The sequence below is a fragment of the Sesamum indicum genome, linkage group LG10 (assembly GCF_026168435.1).
Source record: "Sesamum indicum cultivar Baizhima isolate 11 linkage group LG10, ASM2616843v1, whole genome shotgun sequence".
Lineage (NCBI taxonomy): Eukaryota > Viridiplantae > Streptophyta > Magnoliopsida > Lamiales > Pedaliaceae > Sesamum > Sesamum indicum.
The window spans coordinates 16,583,303-16,602,828 of NC_142666.1; the positions used below are offsets into that span (position 1 = coordinate 16,583,303).

The following is a 19,526-nucleotide window of genomic DNA, read 5'->3' on the forward strand; positions in this document are numbered from 1 at the left end:
ATTCTTCATATTACAGGTGACTTACCAAAAAAACTGACCTCATTGTATATTAGAATAGGAAAAAACTTTTCCCCCACGGTAACATACTCAAATTTAGTTTGTTGCTAGTTACAAGGTTAAGGCTCAAAATAACCAGTAATGCATATGATCTAATTATGCTATATTATAAATTATATATGATTAAATTATTATATATAACTACATTCATCTGACTATTTTCAAATGCATTAAAAAAATAAAAAAATTATTAACATGATTTGGCATTTACAATTAATCTTGTGTTTCATTAAAAACAAACATATCTCAACCTACCTTTATATAACCTTTAGTACTACAAAAAGCAAAATCAAACATACAATATCATCCAAAAACACACCAATCTTTATTTTTCTCCACCTATTTCCTAAAAACCAAAAAAAATGAATTAAAATTAATTTGGAGGACAGCCATTACCTTTTATTTTCTGATTCTCTCTGCATACTTTCTTTCCATGATTACTCTTTGAATTAGCTATCATGTGTTCAAGTACTAGACCACGAATTTTATGCAACAGGATAACTCCAACATATTCCTTCTACTTATGGCAAGAAATTCCAAGACCATGTTATACACCTTAGTCGGTGAGGGCAACACCAGAGATTTCTTTTTCCCCTGATATGTGTCCATGTTTAAATTTTAATTTGCATAAAATGTTTATATGCCTGCAATTTGGGGTGTAGTTGTATATCTTGTATGAAAATTATTTTCTGTTGGAACTTTGTTACTTGGCTAGGCTATATGCCCTGTGAGGATTTGGTGCTGGTATATATCTCAAAATCTCAATTGTTTGTAGATATTTTACATGTTTTCAACTTCTGTTGAATGGTGCTAATAGTGGTAAATTGTATGCAAATTGCTCCTTTTAACAATCCAGTGTATTGAAGAGTCCTGGCCTGTTGAAGGTGTCAATGGTCCAACTTAATACTTCGATATACAAGATATTTGATGCAACATGCGGTCCTTGTGACAACAATTTTTTGGATTTTCATTATATTACTTTGACAAAAGGATCATCCTTGAACTTCTCCTTTAAATTTTCTTATGGTTATTACAACATATATGATTTAATATTCCAGGCAGTTGTGTGGTTCCTTGCAAGATGGTCTTCTACCTACCTGATGCCACCTGGAGAAAGTGGGGAAAATAAAGGTGGTTATGAAAATTATAATAATACCCAACATCTTCGGGGACAAACCACAAATGCATTGGTTAGTTTCTTTGGAGAGAATGATCAAGGAAAAGCAGTGCTTGATGTTATTATTCGCATCTCTTTGAGTACGCTTGTTTCTTACCCCGGGGAGAAGGACTTGCAGGTAAGAAATCTGCAGCTTGTTTTTGGATTTTAAGATTATTTATTTATTCTTTGTAGTCGCTTCTGCTGTAGTTGTCTATTCACTTTTCAGGTTTATGAAGAATTATACATGCATTCGTATTTAATGTTCTGGTTTAAATTGATGCCTGATATATCTGTCTGAATGAGATTTGATTTCAGCATTCACTGAATGTTTTCGTCTGAAAGTGTTCGAGTGCGACCTAAGGACTTATTGTGCACAATTAAGAAAACTATCATATGTTGAAAGCCGCATTATAGTCCTCATGACTTTTTGTTCCATGACAGGCGCTCACATGTTGCCAGTTGCTTCATGGACTTGTTAAACAAAAGAATATTATTTGCCACCTTGTTACCCTGGTCAGTAACATCTCCTTGCAACGTGTTACTATAATCATGCTATCTCATGCTGTATGTTTTTGCTTTTTTTGCAAAGGTTCAAGGAAAGGTATAGAAACTGTAGGACTAGGCTGGAACTTTCTTTTAAAGGGGACATAGTTGAGATTTTATGTACCAGTCACTTTTTCTTTTTATGTTTCATGGTGAGGGCACAAGTGAAGGAGGCGCTATAAGTTGCAAAAGACTCCTAGTATGTTAGTGTTTTTCGTTTTATGCTTGGGCTTCATTTACATTGCTTAGGTATTCTAAGAAGTGCAAGTGATGAAGAGTCTAGTTTGGCACAAAGGTCTACTGAAAAGGGTTCTGGTCATTCTTTCATTCTAAATGGTTAAACCTAAGGGTCCCTGTTTGGGTTAAGATGCTGGAAAATTATTGAAACACATTGTTCCTCTGGATAAACCATAATTTGTTCTTTAGGTAGCAATTCCTAGGATCTTGAAATACATAAAGGGCACTCCCAGTAAAGAGTCACTATTCAAACGACATGGCAGTGTGAAGATAGAAGATTATTCTGATGTAAACTATATTTGATTCAAGGATGACAGGAAATCCTAGTTCTGGGTGTTGCACTTATGTTGGGGAAATTGGTGCTTGCTAAAGGAAGAAACGAAGTAGAGTTTCCAAATCAAGTACTGAAGCCAAGTACAAGGCCATGATGCATTTTAGTTAAATATTGTGGCTAAAATATTTGTAGGGAGAACTTGGTTGGCATACAGTCAACCTGTACCTATGTATTGTGAGAATCAAACAGCTATTTCCATTATAAGTAATTTAGTTTTTCATGAGAGGAAGAGACTTATTGAAGTTTATTTTCATGTCATTTGTGAACATGAGTCCAAATATTTGTTTAAGGGTGCATTGGATGGTTGGTTGTGTATTTTGGATTTAAAATCCATAGTTGAAATCCACCTCACTTATTTGATTTATAAAATAAATCAATGGAAATCCTTCATTGAATGCAATAGATTTAAGTCCAATCATGACGGATTTAGAATCGACCCTATAATCTACTTATTTTAAATCCTCTTGAAATGCTCTAAAAGCGTTAGCCAAATGAATTTGGAATCATTGCACAAATTCTTTTCAAATCCAAGTAAGAGATGTCAAACTTGTGGATTTGAAATCAAAGAAATTATAGCCAAATCCACCGTTCCAAATGCAGCCTAAGATTTTGCCAGCAAGATGGCATGGTTGGTATGTATTTTTTCCTATTTGCGAGAAAGTGCTAGAAGATTTATTAGAAGATGCTTAGGTTTTTGTATTTTTATTGATTAGGGATATAGTTATGTTTGGTAGATAAATCATAGATTTGTATTTTTCTCTTAATCCGATCTTTATATATCTTAGGTCGGTATTCCAATGAAATATATGCACATACACAAAATACGCTCCGATTATATTCACTTAATTTACTACAGATTTTGATACTTACAGCCTACTTTTTATCTTATCATATTAAATATTCCTATTTTGGCAATTGAAGTTTCTGATTTTATCCATGCAGGACTCATGGCGTGACTTAGCGACTGCTTTCACTAATGAAAGAGTTTTGTTCTCTTTAAATGCTGCACACCAGGTACTGAATTCTAGTTTTATGTTCTTAGTGTGACATAAGAAATGAGCTATTGGCGGAGAAAATTTGTTATGTCTAACTTTCATGGCTTACCAATAGTTATGTAGATGGAAAACTAAGAGAAAATCTGAGCACTAGTTTTTTTTCCTGCTGCGTTATTGGTGAACATGGACACAAGAATTTTGTTCACATTTTCTACAAATCTCATTCCCAGTTATTTATGCTTTCTTCATTTACTTGCTTTTTCTATTTGTCGGTAATCTCTTTCCTTCTTCACTGTCAGTTGTACAAGCCACCATCTTTATTTTGTGCTTATTGCAAGACTATAATACGTCTTTCTTTTGTTTCAGCGTTCACTGGCTCAGACGCTTGCTGTCTCAGCTTCTGGCATGAAAACTTCTGAGGCATCAAATCAGTGAGTTCACATCTTTTTTTGTTCTAAGGGTGATTTAAAGTGACCTGATCTTTCTTCGTAACTTTCTGTAGGTATATAAAAAGTCTGACAAGCCATATGACATCCGCTTTGGTAGAACTCTCAAGCAAGAATGATCTCAAAGCCATTGCACAACAGCCTGATATCATTTTGTTGGTAAAGTTTGTGGCATTCGTTCAATGTAGTAGTATATACTCAGAACAGTACAATTGATGTTATCATGACATCCGATAGGTTAGTTGCTTGTTGGAGCGACTTCGTGGAGTTGCCAGAGCCTCAGAACCTCGTACACAGAAGGCAATTTATGAGATGGGATTCTTGGTTATGAACCCTGTTCTGATCTTTCTTCAAGCATACAAAGATGAGGTAAAAATAATACATTGTCTTCTCCTGAATCTTATGGCTATCGGCATTAGGAGCATAGTCAAAAGTCATGCCAATCACTGTATTCTATGGTAAAGATTGATGCCAATTATGCATGTAGATTCCAAAACACTGCAAACTGCATAGTGCATTATCGGACACATCTTGGACAATGAGGAGAGAGAACATAGAGAGATTGTGTTTCTAGTGGAAAGACAGGCTCCAAGTTTGGGGGAAGAAGAAGGTTTTATACTTAAGATTTAAATCTTAACCATCTAATCTTGTAAATCCTGTGAGATCCAATGTTTTTACATGTTCTAGGTGGTGGACCTTACTCATCCCTATACCATACAATTTTCATGGGACATGGGCTGCTTACTAGCAGACTACCCATGGGTGGGGCCATGATACTTTGATATTTCGACGGGCCTCAATGGGGTTTGTACCCTATCTATTCATAGGCCTCCACATGACAATCGAAGTGTTTGAAATTTAAAAAACAAAAGAATAAATTTAGATAGAACTTACGCCTACCTGATGCTCTTTGTTACGCTTGGATGCTTTTTAAATTTTGAAATTTTAGTATGTTTAATGCTATATCCTATATGGATATGTATGTATACATATATATTTGTATTCTGGTAAGGTGTTCGGGCATTTGTGCATGATAGTTAAATTTGATTTAATTTTTTATGTATAATGATTATAAACATATTAAAAAGTTTGAGCTATTCTAGAAAAAAAAAATGAATAAAATCATTACTATATGGCTTATAAATAAGTTAGCTCAAAATAGTTTTGTTAGCATGTTTCCAATATATATTTGTTCATATGGGATTTTCACTTGTTGTATTCTCTATTCTTTTTTATGAATAATTGCTTCAAAAGGCCTGTTTCGTTGGCTCTATTAATCTGTTTCTTGTTTTTTTTCTTTGTTTTCATATTTCTCAATCAATTATTTTTATACATTTATTGGAAACATATAGTTCGAATTCAGCTTTTATTCAAAAATTTGGAAAAAAAAAACAGATTCTTTCATGGTTGTCTAGCACTAGTAAATTATATGTATTTTACAATTGAAATTATCACCTTCTTGGTTAGTCGATATGCATGACACTTATTTCCTACTAGTTAATTTATAATGTGGTTCACATACTACTTGTAAAACAAAGATACATGTCCTTCTCCAGAGATGCTCATGAGTTTCTTTTGGTCAAAGGTAGCAAACTTTGTGTCATTTACTTGTCCTTCTCCATAGATTGCAATAAGGCTGAATCCAAAATAACTTTAGGCACTTGATGTTGATGGCTGGACTATGGACAATCGTGTAAGTCTCGGGGCTTTATGTTGACAAGCATCATCTCTTAAGGTTTGGCCAGAAAAATATAATCAATGATGAGGCCAGGAAAAACTTGAAGGTGCAAGTTTTGGTGGCTGTGATGTCTGGCTAGAAAAATAAAAATATTATTTAAGAGAGTTGCATATATAAAATTGTCTAGAGAGGGTGCAAAGCCTTTATGTTTTCCATTTCCTGAGGTAATTGAGTATATATCAACGATTTACCAAACCCCAGAATTATAGACATTATAGTTAATCTACCTATTGAATGAACATGATGCATTATCTGGAAATTTCCTGATCACTCAGAAAGTATAATGAAACCTATATACCGAAATGGTGTTGGCTTCTTCTAGCATAAGCTTTTTGAAGTTAGAATCTATCAGTGTGCTTGTTGGGTCTTCTGGGATGAGGGAGAAGCTGAGGTGGACTGTAAGGGCGCCTTGTAATGCTCACTTTGGTTGCACCATTATGATTGATAACAATACGAGATACTTAATGTATTTTCATAAGAAATGGAAATCAGTTAACAATAATTAAATTACTTTTGGTTATACAAGTCTAGGTCCAAATAATCAATCCCTAGAAACAAGCTATTATATCTCAAACTCCTACAACCATGCTATTCAAAGATCTTTCTATAATTACAAATCAAACCCATAATTAAGTATATGCAGTTACAATAATTAGAACAGCCAATAGTAAGGTGCCCCATTTTGTTTTTCTTGTGAATAATGCATATATATAGTTGTATAACATGTGCATGGAGTTAATTCTTCAATTCTTTTGGCATGTTATGATTGTTTTTAATACTTGATCAAGTTTTTACTTTCACTATCTATTTTTGTCAGAATTTAGTAACTTATTCTTCTGCAACTTTTACCCTGTTCTAGTCTGTAGTAGTCTATCTTCTACTCAAATTTGTCACCGATTGGGTGGATGGCCAAATTATCTACTTAGAGGCTCAAGAAACTGCTGCTGTTGTTGACTTCAGTATGCGATTGCTCCAGCTTTACTCATCTAACAACATTGGGAAGGTAAAGTTTTTCTCAAGTTCAGGTTTATAGTTTCATCTTGACTAATGGTAATGTTTGTCTGTATTCCTTTATGCATATGTGCACAAAAACAGATGTCCTACTCATATATCATGCATAGAGATTCATATTATACAGCCAGGTTGTTTTAGCAACATATGGAAGCAGCATGATCAGTTTTTGTCTAAAGTTTATATACAACTGTTATCTATGAATGCCAAGTGAATTGTTGGAATCGCTGGTCTTAATAAGCTGCAATATGGAAAGCATAAGCAATTGTTTTATTTGGATTTGAGAACTTATATCAAGACATTTATACTCACTAACTCTTTTATGGTTGTTTTGAGGGATCTTATGGATTTAAATCCTAGCCAAATTCTTCTGAGCATTCTTTAACGGTGATTTCAAGTTTCATCTGTTGGGGCTTGAAACCTTTACCGTTATCCTTTAATTATTGTCTCCAAGGAACCATGAATTTTTCCCTTAGATAAGTTCCTGTTTTCTGTGTATCATGGAATTAAAAAGCAATAAATATCAAATGAATAGGATCACAAATTAATATTCATATGTAATATGTCAGCAGAACCTACCATAGTTCATTTTGTTATTGATAAGATAGTAGTTCGTTCATTCATAAGGGAACTGTACTAACAACAATATGATAATGAACGACAACTAATGATGTCAGACAATTAAGCAATTGCTAATTGCTGATCAAATGGTTGAGGAGGTTGTAATGCATTTGATGGGATCCACCTGGTGATGATGACCATTTCCAAACAAATTATCTTATATAACTTGTGGTTCACCAGTGATGTCTTGGCTTTGATTAATTGTTATTTCATTATATCTTAGAGAAACATTATGCTCTCAAATGGGGAGAAGCAGCTCCTAATATTATGGTGATTGTTATTCTTACTGCTATAACCGTTGGAATTAACTCTTACTGTTTAACTGCTTCCCCAGATTTCTGTTAGCCTTTCAAATAGTTTACGTTCTGAAGCAGATGCCGAGAAATATAAGGATTTACGGGCTCTTCTACAACTTCTCTCGAATCTATGTTCGAAGGATCTGGTAACTTAACGAAAACTGATTTTTGTTCACTCTCAAATCTGTGACACAACTTAACCAAAAATGTATAAATCTAAACTTTTTCTTAAGGAAACAACTAAGAAGTCCTGTTTCTCTAAATTCTATTTTCTTAAGCCTTCTCCTCTAGTATGTGTGGTTGTATTGAGATCCATTGCCAATTGCATAACATGAAAGGGATCTACTGAAAAGAATCGAATGTAATGGAATGAAAATTTAGTGAGGTGTTAGATTCTTCTTAATGCATGTAAAAAGTGATAATTTGATCTAATTGGTGCCTAGTATGTTACAGTTATGCAAGTCAATCTCGATGTAAACCTGACAGGGGAACTAATGCATAATGAAGTACTAGCTAATGGTTACATTTTGGTTTGATGTATTACAAATGTGACTAGTTATATGTGCTTACATATAAAATTAAGATTCCTGGCCAGACGAGTTGACAATATCTTACCAGTTCCTTCTACAGTTCACTGAGATTTGTTATCCAGTAGCATCACCAATAGCATCTGTTTCATGCAAATATGGATTATATGCTGGAAATGCATTGTCCTTGTGTAGCTTCACTACTCTTTACGTTTGTACATGTAAAGGCCTACTTGTGTCTTTTGGCAACCACTAGACCTCTAAAGACCTAGTACTAAGATTGTTATATGTCTTCTGCCGTGCACACTAGGGGTTTATATTCGACTAAATTATTATGGTATCTTGCATTTGTACAATAGTTGTGCCTGGTTTTGCTCTGATGCTTGCAAGCCTGAAATTGGGATGTTTTCGCAGGTTGACTTTGCATCTGAACCCATTGAGACTTATGGAACGAATATTTCTCAGGTATCTTCATGCAAGATTTCGTATAGAGAATGGAAAAGATTACTTTTGCTCCTCTACAAACGTTTTTCGTATTGGTTCTTGCCACATTTCTTTTGCAGGTAGTATACACGGGTCTTCACATTGTCACACCTCTGATAACTATGGACCTGCTGAAGTACCCTAAACTTTGTCACAGTGTAAGGCTCTTATCTTATTGGGTAGAGGGAGCTAATATTTTCATGGTAACTTATCATCTTCTTTTTTGTTGGCCAGTATTTCTCACTATTGTCACATATGCTGGAGGTTTATCCTGAAATAATTGCACAGCTAAATGTCGAAGCCTGTAGTCACATACTTGGAACTCTTGATTTTGGTCTTCATCATCAGGTAAATAATAATCCTGTAACTATTTAAAGCATTCGTGTGTAACCTAATCCGAATGCATCAATTCTGCTTCACTAACTTATATAAATAACAGGTAATAGGATTGCATTTGTGTATCACAGAATGTGTAATTGTACTTCACTAGCTTATATAGATAAAGGCATAAACTGGGTTTCGCGGGGGGGGGGGGGGGTGTTGTACACTTTTGGCAACAGAATCTCCCTGCATGCTGACCATTAAACCCATTGATATTTGGGTATTTTAGAAAATAACCAATTAACGTCAAACTTACGAAGGCCTCCCTTAGTATTTTCCTCCACCCAACAGTATACCTACCGTTAACAATAAAAAATGCAAACGTTAGGAAAAAATACATAAGGATTTTCCTATTCTGTCACTGATGTTGAGGAAGCATGTAAATGCCCTTGGAGCCAACCTGGATCAGGGACGGAGGGGCTTAATTTTGCTTATCAATAAAAAGGCCTCAGTAGTTTTGATAATTATAAACTTCAATAAATTTTAGTTTTGATATATTTAAATATTAAACTTTAATAAATTTGGACATATAATAAATAATAGATATTAAATAAGGGCCGAGTTTTGTATATATGAATTATATATCTGTATCTATATCTATCTATACTATATATAAAAGTGTGAATCTTTCATGTGCTTGTTCCTTATTCTGAAAAGACATTCATACCCTTACATAAGTAATCTTTATAATAATAAATAAAAATTAGTTATAAAATTATAATATTCTGTTAAAAGAAGAATATTTAAGAGTTCTAATACCTCTTAACTACTTAGATAATGATACATTTATTCTATTAAAAAAATAGACTAATCATGTCTACCCAATTAATTTGTTAGAATATATTTTAAATACTTGAACTTATTTTACTAGGACAAAATATAACTTGAGATGACAGCATCGGAATAATACATAAAATAATAAACTTAAAAAACTATTTATATATATGAAAAGAATAAATATCATGAAATTTTAAATAAAAATTATCAACTTTATTAAATTGGAAATGCTTTCCAAAAATTTAACATGGGTGATTTCTTACTAATTGATTATATTTTAATATTAGTAGCAGAAAATTGTTTTAAGATTATACTTTCATGTACTTTTGATTTTTACCATAGTATACGGGAGATAAAATAATACTACTAAGTGCAACTTATAATTAAATATATAATAGTAAGAATCTCTTGAGTGTTTATTACTATTGTGAGAAAACTTTTGTATCTTTACTGTGGTTCTCTTTTCAATAATAAATTAGAGGGATAATTACATTTATACCTCCTGATTTAGGGTATGTTTATAGAAACCTTCCTTGCCTTTTGCATATTTATAATAACCACCCCTAACAGTCAAAGGATAGTGGTAGTTGTTATGATACGGATATTCGAACTAAAATGAAGATGGGGCTGCTGCGTTGAGGATGGCTTATCAGTGTTGGTGGTGGCCTGGGATGGTGGTCTACTTGTTGTGTTGATAGGTCTCATGTCTGCTGGCTGATTCTGTGGGCATTGTTGAGTCGTGCCTTACTTTACGTTTGTTTGAGTTTTTACATTTATTCTGTAATCAGACTCATTTTGTCGGCAAAATCATCGCCTCATTTCCAAAAAAAAAACAAAATAACCAAAAAAACAGAAAAGAATTATAGGATCTCATGATTAACAAAAATAAATTAAGTATTAATAATAAAAAATATCCGCAAGTAAAAGCACTAATTTTTATATATTAAGTTGAAATCTGTATGAAATCTCTCACTATATAATTTCCAGTATTAGGTAATTTTGTATGCACATGAAAGATTAAGTTTTTAAAAACATAAAATACTATTAAATAAGAAATATATAATGCCAATTAAATTTATACGAATTAGTAGATCAAGAAATCACACTAAAAACATCAAGTTAAAAATGGACAGAATAACATTTCTTATGCAATAATATTTTAAATTTAGAAGTTAGTGAAGAATGTAAATAATGTTTTGACAAACTTTAGAAATTGATAGTAATATATAATTAGAATAATTATAGGACATTTCAACACAAATTAATATGGACACTATGGATATGTCTAATTAGCTTATTTTTTTATAAAAAAATATTTAATAAATAATTAGTTTAAAGTTATTTCACATAAATAAATTTACAAAAAAGAATTCAAGCTATGGTAGTAAAATTAAAAATATAACGATTCACAAAAATAATATAACAAATACAAAATAAAATTAAAAAAATAGAAAATAGACATTAGAAATATAACATGATTAATTTTATTAAATTGAAATTTCTTATAAAAAATTCAAAAATATGGGACTTCGTTGATTTTATTTTTATATTGGTTCTTTCATATATTATATCTTATTTATGTATTAATTTGTTCTAATACAAATTACTAAACATAATATTAAACACGAAATGTAAAACTTCAATTTTAAGGAATAAATCTTTTATTTAATGTTATCAACTAAATTTAGAAGTGAGTTATAAATAACCAATTAAATAGTTTTCTCATCAATTAAAATAATATTATCAATTTTTTTATAATACTTATGTACTAATGATTCAATAATAGAAATAGTAATAAAATTATGAGTTAATATTTTTAGTAACTAATAAATTCTATATTCACTTCTAAACATATGTTTTTACATGTGCATTGTACATGATACTTTCTAGTATAACAATAAGGCCGAATGGTGCAATTTATAACATAAATTTTATAAATAAGGAAGCCTTTAATTTTTTTTTATAATTCTTCTTTTAAATTTAATGATTCGTATTACTGATAGAGCAATCTTTTTGGGATTGTCATTAGTCTTGTAAGAAAATAAATTAGTACATGATTTATAATTTGATTAGGTTGAACATGAAGTTTGTAATGTAAAAAGTTAATGATATATATATTTCACTAATTTTTGGAGCTCACATGAAGTTGAAATATAAAGATATCAATTAGTGTACACAAATATCTCTGTGTGTGTGTGTATGTGTAAAATTATATATATATATATATGTATAAGTATTGAATTCAATAAAATAAGTAAACTACTAGTTTATTGATGGAGATTAACTTGTATTTTATGGGTTGGGGGGAAATATTACCAAAAACATATAACTTGTATTAGAGGGGCCAAGGCCTGAGGCCCCGTGGGATGCCTCTATGATTGGGATACAATTGTTACACACAGGGGCTTAGTGTAATTTACTATAGGTTTACTTTTTAAAAAAAAAATGCTAATACCTTTCTTAAATCAGAAAGTAAAAGATTTAAGTATTATTGGCTTTATAAAATATGAATTAAACTTTCCGTAAACCTGAATTCTGCCTAAAACTATAGCAGTAAAGAAGGAACTTATACCAACTTAAACTAGTAGAATTATATAATTTAAATAATTAATCATGAATTTAAGTAAATATAATTTTCAATAGGATTTAATTTAAATTTTGTGGGATATATTTAAATTTCAAGTTAAATGAAAAAGTTAATATAGTATATTTAAATAATTTAAATATATACAAGAGATAATCATACGTGTAGAATGCAAATTGAAATATATATTTAAATATCAATTAAGTTTCATATACAAAAATTAAAATTGATATATTAAATAAATTTAAATTAGTTGCTCTACATGTAATGAAAAATAAAACTTACAACAGACTTAGATTATATAATTGATATTACTGAGATAATATATTTAAGTGACTTTAAGTTAATTATTTTAGATTTAAATATTTATTTAAACTTATAATAATTCATTTTTGAATTACATGTGATGTATTGAAAGGTTGCATATTTCATATTGGCATTATAAGAAATATATTTAAATTTTGCATAAATGAAAGAAATAATTCAAAAGCCAATAGTTTATTGGTTCTTTTGTTACTTATGTTACTTAAATGTCAGTGGGAGATCAAGTTTAATTTGTATGTGTTTTTACGTAATTTTTTGGGGTTACAAGTGTGAACCTCATCGTCTTGTCTTTTTTCTTTTTTTCACTATAAATTTTTATACTGCAAGTTTCAGATGTTAAGGAATTGTCAGTCTAAAATGTCTGAAAAGATGTTTTATTTCCCTTGCTTCTGATTAGGACATTGAAGTTGTTGATTTGTGCCTAAGAGCTCTAAGAGCTCTTGCATCCCACCACTACAAGGATAGAGGTGATGGTAAAGTTGGTTTAGGATCACATGCCACCAGTTACAAGGACGCTGATGGAAAATTTCATGAAGGCATTCTCGGCCAATTCCTTCGCTCATTACTGCGACTTCTACTTTTTGAGGATTACAGGTGAATGCAAAGAAAATTTTGCAGAAAACTATAAAAACTCTTTGTGCGCACAATACAATCAAGCTAAGCCAAGTATATAATATTGGTTTAATGCTAGAGTAGTGATATTTCCATGAATCGTCTTATTGCACACACATCATAGAACTGTTGTTTTAGTGCTCAGAAGCAACAAGTGATATTGGCCTTGCCTTATGTTACAGCACTGATCTTGTTAGCTCTGGAGCAGATGCACTCCTCCCGTTGATACTTTGTGAACAGAGTGTTTATCAGGTAGCTCACAGTATCCCGTGTTTCTTTAGTTTAGAGTTTGATTATACTTGGGAAAGGAGTCAGACTTGAGCATGTTGATCTTTCCCTCTTATGCAAACTTTTATGTAGTTTTCCAGCTTCCCTTCTTCATCTAGGAATAATCTGTGCTCGTATTGCCCTCAACTTTGCATGTAGACTATTTGGCATAATTACACAAATTTGTCATTAAGCTATGCTTGATGCTTGACAAAATGTGCTTCTTCTGCTCGTCTCTATAGTTCTGACATAAACATGTCTTGCAGAACCTGGCAAATGAATTGATAGAAAGGCAGGTGAACCAAACCTTCAGATCTCGGTTAACAAATGCATTCCAGTCTCTCATAACTTCAAATAATCTTTCTTCAACACTCGATCGCATGAATTACCAGAGATTCAGAAAAAACTTACTTAGTTTTCTCATTGAGGTTCGTGGATTTCTCCGCACCGTATAATACATCCAGACAGCAACTGCATATTCGTTGGGGGTTACTTTTTGCCTCGCAGTCAAGTGTCCTGTGCTCCGTTGGTTCATGCTGCCCAGTTCCCAACCCCTACTTGTAGCTGGAGGTTCAGTTCTTAGAAACCTCATCCTGAAACTTGCATATATCATCGTCTAGCAGATGAAAATCTATAGGGCCACAAAGAGCTATGACCTCAAGATGTGGAAGTAGTTTTCTGCAAAACCTTTTTATGGCTGGTTGCTTCATGTAATGTTGGCGGGACGCAGGATAACTCTTGTTAGCATGAAGGAACTATTGCTGTCCTGAGCCTTTTGCTTCTGGTCGGACGTCAGTGCGAGAATAGTTATATGCCATTTCTTTTCTTTTTTGGGGAAGGGTTTTCTGTTTTCTTGGACTTAGTAGGTATTATTTGTTTCGGAACATTTTTATGGTCACTGCTTCCCATTTAAATCGTTGGTATTCGGGCAGAAGTTTAAGAGGGAAGTATATATTGACACTATTGATGGGATCTATAAATTTGAATATGATGTATAGTGTCCTCAAACTAGACGGTAAATTCAGTATTTTATCTCTAGGAATAACGTAAAATTGAATTTCATCTCTCTTTTTGTTTCTCAGATTGTTCATTTTAAAAATTTTCTATTTCTGGAAAGTAGTTCACATACTAAAGTCATACCAACTCACTGCAATGGAGGGGGAGCGAGGTGCACAATAGGACGAGTTCGGCCAATTTAACTCACTGAATTGAATCAATAAAAAAAATGAGCTAGTTCAAGCCAAGCCAGCCTCGGATCGGGCTAGTCCTAGGAATCAGTATCTTGGATAGGACGAGCCTAATGGCCTAGGGGCTAGGGCCACTTGGTCTTAGATTGGGTCTATTGGGTTTTTTTTTTATTTAAATTCATTATATATAATTTTTTATATATAGATTTTGTGTGGTTTAATCTATTATTTATTTATTTCATAAGACACTTATAAATTTAAGTAATTGCTCTAAGAAACTTCAATATCATTTTAAAAAAAAAACAACAAGAAAATCTGGGTTTGATGTGGGCTTGGTTCGGGCTTCAATCAACCCAGGCTTAAAAATGGACCCAATTAGGGTTCACTTAAAGGTTCAGTATAAATAGTAGTGGGTCGGTCCTGGGCGGGACATTTTCGGACTGATTTGTGTCAATTTTGGGTTAATCGGCCTACTGTTTACCTTGAGGGTTGGAAAACAAGATAGGCAGAAATAGAATGCACGTGCATTTAAGATTTTTTTAATGCAAACCCGAACCGTATTTTTACCCTCTCCTCACCAATTTTATGAATTGAAAATTTTAAATTCTAAATTTAAAAATTTCAGTTATTATATGGAGTGAGTGGAATTATTCATTCATTTTAGTCATTAAAATAGACAAGAAAAAGAAAAACAAAGGGGGATGGAAGGAAAAATGTCGATTTTCTCCCCTTGTTGCACATTTAGTTTCCTCTTAAATGCTCATATATTTATTTCTTGTTAGCCTTTTACCTTAGTCAAATATTTGCTTGTTATTGTAGAGATTTTTAAGAAAGCAACAAAATAGATTTATGAACAAAAAAAAAAAAAAACTCTTCCATATATGTTTTTTATTGTTCATTATGTGGTGGTTTTTATCAAGTATCCTGATTAATGTCAATTCATGGTCTGATAAAGCTGAAAATTTCATATGGATATTCACAGTGCACAAGTTTTCATCATGAATGGTGGAGATGTTTGAAGGTCTAAAATAACCAAGAATGCTTTCATCATGAATGGTGGAGATGTTTGAAGGTCTAAAATAACCAAGAATGAAGGTGCAGTTGATTGATTCTCATATCAGATTGAAGATAGAAATATACATATATTGATCCAAGTCGGATATAAAAACTAAGTTTTTTACTAGAATTGTAATTCCTAGATCGTTTATCAAAATGAAACGATCTACATGATGGTGGCGCTCTTGAGCTTGTTCATGTTATCACACAAAATTTATAGCTTCCTGCATGCCTTTAGGTTTAAACATTCTCATAAGTATTGCCCTCTAATTCTTCAGTCTTCCACCGAAACAACTGACATAAAGCAACTCATCAAATTGATATTCATGTACTCTTATATAGTTCTAGTCTGCTTCAAAAATTCACTAGCTCAGACATCAGGTTCTCATAGAGAAATGACCCTATCATCAATCTTGAAGAATTGTTCACACGATGCACCCAACCTCAAAAGTCTGCACAGAACTTAGGAAACTTAATCTATGAATATTTCATTTGCACTTGATAACCTGCGCGCGATATCTGCTAAGCTCGATGTGTATGAGATTCCATCTCCAGCTTCACCTGATTAACCTACACAGTTAGCAGTGGGGTTCAATTTGAGGAATTGTTGCCCCTATTCTTATGATTGTTCACGAAAAAATTTGGGTTTGCAAAGATAAATTATGATACAATGAAATTATGGACAAAATGAATTTTATTGATTTAAATGAAAAACTGATACAATTCCCATAAAAATATAATCCCATGATACTTTGCTCTGATCTTTGATCTAATGGCTTGAAGCGTATTTTTGGATGTGGATATATATCTCCTTCTTTTTGTAAAACAAAATATATGTCAATTTGAAATTTGGTATCAAAACTTGAAGGACATAATGTCGATGAAGACATGGAACATATGCCGTAACAGAGCTTCTCGTGGCAAAGGGTTTTGGGCTTGAGTCCTTTTGATTCATTGCTACTTATGTCTTGTGTTGTATGAAATGGAATGAGTTATTGAGAGGTAAAGACCACTTACTATAGGTATTAGCAAACTTTGACTTGTAACTTGGGCTTATTTTTATTGGGCTTGAATACTATAAGCTTTGGTTGGATCAGTCTATTGACGAGTCCCATTTCAATATGTTTTTAGCTAAATTTAGTCAATCCAAAATAAAAGAATATCTTGTACTTTTATCTTAAATCAATCTGTTAAAGTTCATAAAACCCAAATTTAGTATGAATACTTATGTGAACTTGTCTTAAATACATTTAAACCCAAACTTATTATGGATTTTTATTTGGAACGCAAGTATTAGCTAATTTATTTTGGGTACTAATTAGTATTTAGTCCAAAATTTTGATGTCAGTATTGGTCATTCCTCGTTGCTCCTCAATAGATTTCTCAGCTCGCTCGAAACTCACACGCACTTCCTCCTTTAATCATTCCACATTCTTCTTGAGTTCCACCACACAAGTTCATTCCCCTATATGCCAGATTGATCCATAAGGAATCAACTTGACTTTGATATCAGATTCATTACCAACTCACTACACTGGGGGAAGAAAACTAGAGAGATAGGAAAAGTGTAGCACCCCCTTACGCCATTATGCTTTAATACTACTATTAGTATACATTCTTCTCAATTATAACGTGTCTTATAAAAAAATTCACATCAAAGCCAGAGCTCTTAACTTAAGATATCACTGTTGACCCACCTAATATTACTGATGATCAACTTATGATCCATTCGGCTAGTCACTGTGACATATTTCCTGAAAAGTATGTGATAAGGAATGAACTGTCTACTCAATAAATATAGTTAATTAGCTTATATATACACATACATATGTGCAGTAAGACCAACTTCATGCAATGAAATCAACCAACAAATATTCGTCTTGTAATTACCATAAAATCACGAAGTCATCCAAACAACAACCATACATCAATTTACAGTACAATAGATCCAAAATCATTGTTTATTTTTCTAAGATCCTGCTAACCCTAACTGGAGTACATCAGTAAATGATTTTCTTGGCTATCATCATCTCAATTAATGTTATATGATATACAACATTACATACCCATTGAACATGATATCCCCACATCATCCCAATATGTAGCAATATCAACACAGGATATAATTTCAAATATGACAGATACACCGCACAGTGCATAGCTATCAACACAGGATATTTTTCGCTATCCATAACAATTTGGTACCCTATGCATCATGGTACTTAATTTTGTACTATTTTTTTCTATATCACACAACACACAACTCATGAGATATCACATCATCAACCACATCGACATCAATCACATTCTCATCATTTACAACGCACAAACTATTGAATATATCCCCAATTAAGTAAACCATGTCTTTATATAAATTTACAATATTCCATTTACAATTTCATCATTCAATTTCAATCCATAGTAAAATAGTATTGCAACATGCAATCACTCATCTGTCTTTCTTACACCATAACCACAAACAAGCATATAACAATAAATTCACCAAACAACAAGATAATCCAAATAAATAACCAACAAATCATGATCAATTATACAACATAAGTATATATATCCATATGTAATATATTGGTTAAGATAGAGTTTATTTTATTGGGTTAAATGTGAATTTATTACAAAATAAAATATAATTATGGAGGGGGTGCTACACAACATCTTGAGAAGATGGATTTGAAGTATATGGGAAATTGACTTTAAGGCCAAGTGGAAGATAGTTAATAGGTGATCAAAAAGCCTAGTTAGTCGCTCCTAATCTATAGTAAATGATCTTATTCGATGTAATATTGAATATTATGAAGATAGTTTATTCTCTGACATTACATAAACTAGTTGGTGTGCAGGTGCATAAGTAGCCCAATTGATATGGAATTTGATACTTTTCATAATTTATTTATCACTTATATGCTTATTTACCTTTTTAACTTGTACCAATTCGATACTTCACAATGTAGCTCAAGGCCTGACGAACCTAACATAAAAACTACAAAAGCAGCTTGGAATGATGAAGGATACTATATACTTAGTATAATTTGAATTTAGATAAACACATAAGTTCACATGGAATTGCTATATCCCTATAATAAAAAGAGAAGTGTATGCTACTAATTTTCTTATAAATATAAAATGAAAAATTAACGAATTTACTTAAATTAACATATTTGCTATATAGCGTGATCAAAATTATGCATTCAACTTAAATATTTTAATCAACGAAAAATCTATAACATCAAAAAAAGCAAATAGCACAACTGAATAGGCATTAAGAAACTTTAATAAAAACATAAAAGAATAAAAGCTAAAATTTCTACTAACAATATACGATAATATTTTCATTTTAAAATCATTCAACAAATCGAGACCAACAAGACCTTGTTTGCATCTTTATTGCCCAAGTGATGTTCTTAGAGACAGGCCAATAGATATGTCACTCACTTTGAATCAATTGACAATTAAGAGCCTTGCGTAATTGACATACTGATCATATCATCAACTCTAAGTGAGGGATTAAGGAATGTTACGTGTTTTCTTTTCCACACAAGTTGCCAAATTTGTAGATGGAATATGGACTAAATAATGGATTTTTAAATTGTAAATTAGACTGCGTCCTATAATATAACAAGGCATCATTTAATTTGACAAAGTTTTCAAATCCCACTTCCTAAATGTTCAAATCCTCATACATTTTAAATAGGAAAAAAAAAAAAACAAAACATAAGCAATGAGATCATAAGACAAAATAACGAACTTTCTATTAAAATAAAATGACATATATTAAGTACAAAGCATTAAGAATATTCTATGATTTTTGGATATTACAACAGGATAGATCAATGCCAAAAAAATATCAAAGTTCCTTTCCCAAATGCTAAGTGC

The 19,526-nt window shown here is 32.0% G+C and overlaps 1 protein-coding gene across 4 annotated transcripts in view; it reads left to right on the forward strand.

Moving 5' to 3' along the window:
* Positions 1-14,454, forward strand: part of LOC105171929 (exportin-4 protein) — a 32,047-nt gene extending 17,593 nt beyond the window's left edge. For all 4 annotated transcript variants that reach the window (XM_011093197.3, XM_020697253.2, XM_088885559.1 and 1 more), the window contains 14 exons: positions 1,116-1,352; positions 1,658-1,729; positions 3,273-3,344; positions 3,692-3,756; positions 3,828-3,930; positions 4,009-4,140; positions 6,369-6,512; positions 7,476-7,583; positions 8,379-8,429; positions 8,528-8,605; positions 8,682-8,795; positions 12,911-13,107; positions 13,308-13,377; positions 13,659-14,454. In XM_011093197.3, coding sequence (XP_011091499.2) covers positions 1,116-1,352; positions 1,658-1,729; positions 3,273-3,344; positions 3,692-3,756; positions 3,828-3,930; positions 4,009-4,140; positions 6,369-6,512; positions 7,476-7,583; positions 8,379-8,429; positions 8,528-8,605; positions 8,682-8,795; positions 12,911-13,107; positions 13,308-13,377; positions 13,659-13,847 — 1,632 coding nt within the window. In that variant the 3' untranslated portion in view covers positions 13,848-14,454. The remainder of the gene's footprint in view (positions 1-1,115; positions 1,353-1,657; positions 1,730-3,272; positions 3,345-3,691; positions 3,757-3,827; positions 3,931-4,008; positions 4,141-6,368; positions 6,513-7,475; positions 7,584-8,378; positions 8,430-8,527; positions 8,606-8,681; positions 8,796-12,910; positions 13,108-13,307; positions 13,378-13,658) is intronic.
* The last annotated feature ends 5,072 nt before the right edge of the window (positions 14,455-19,526 follow it).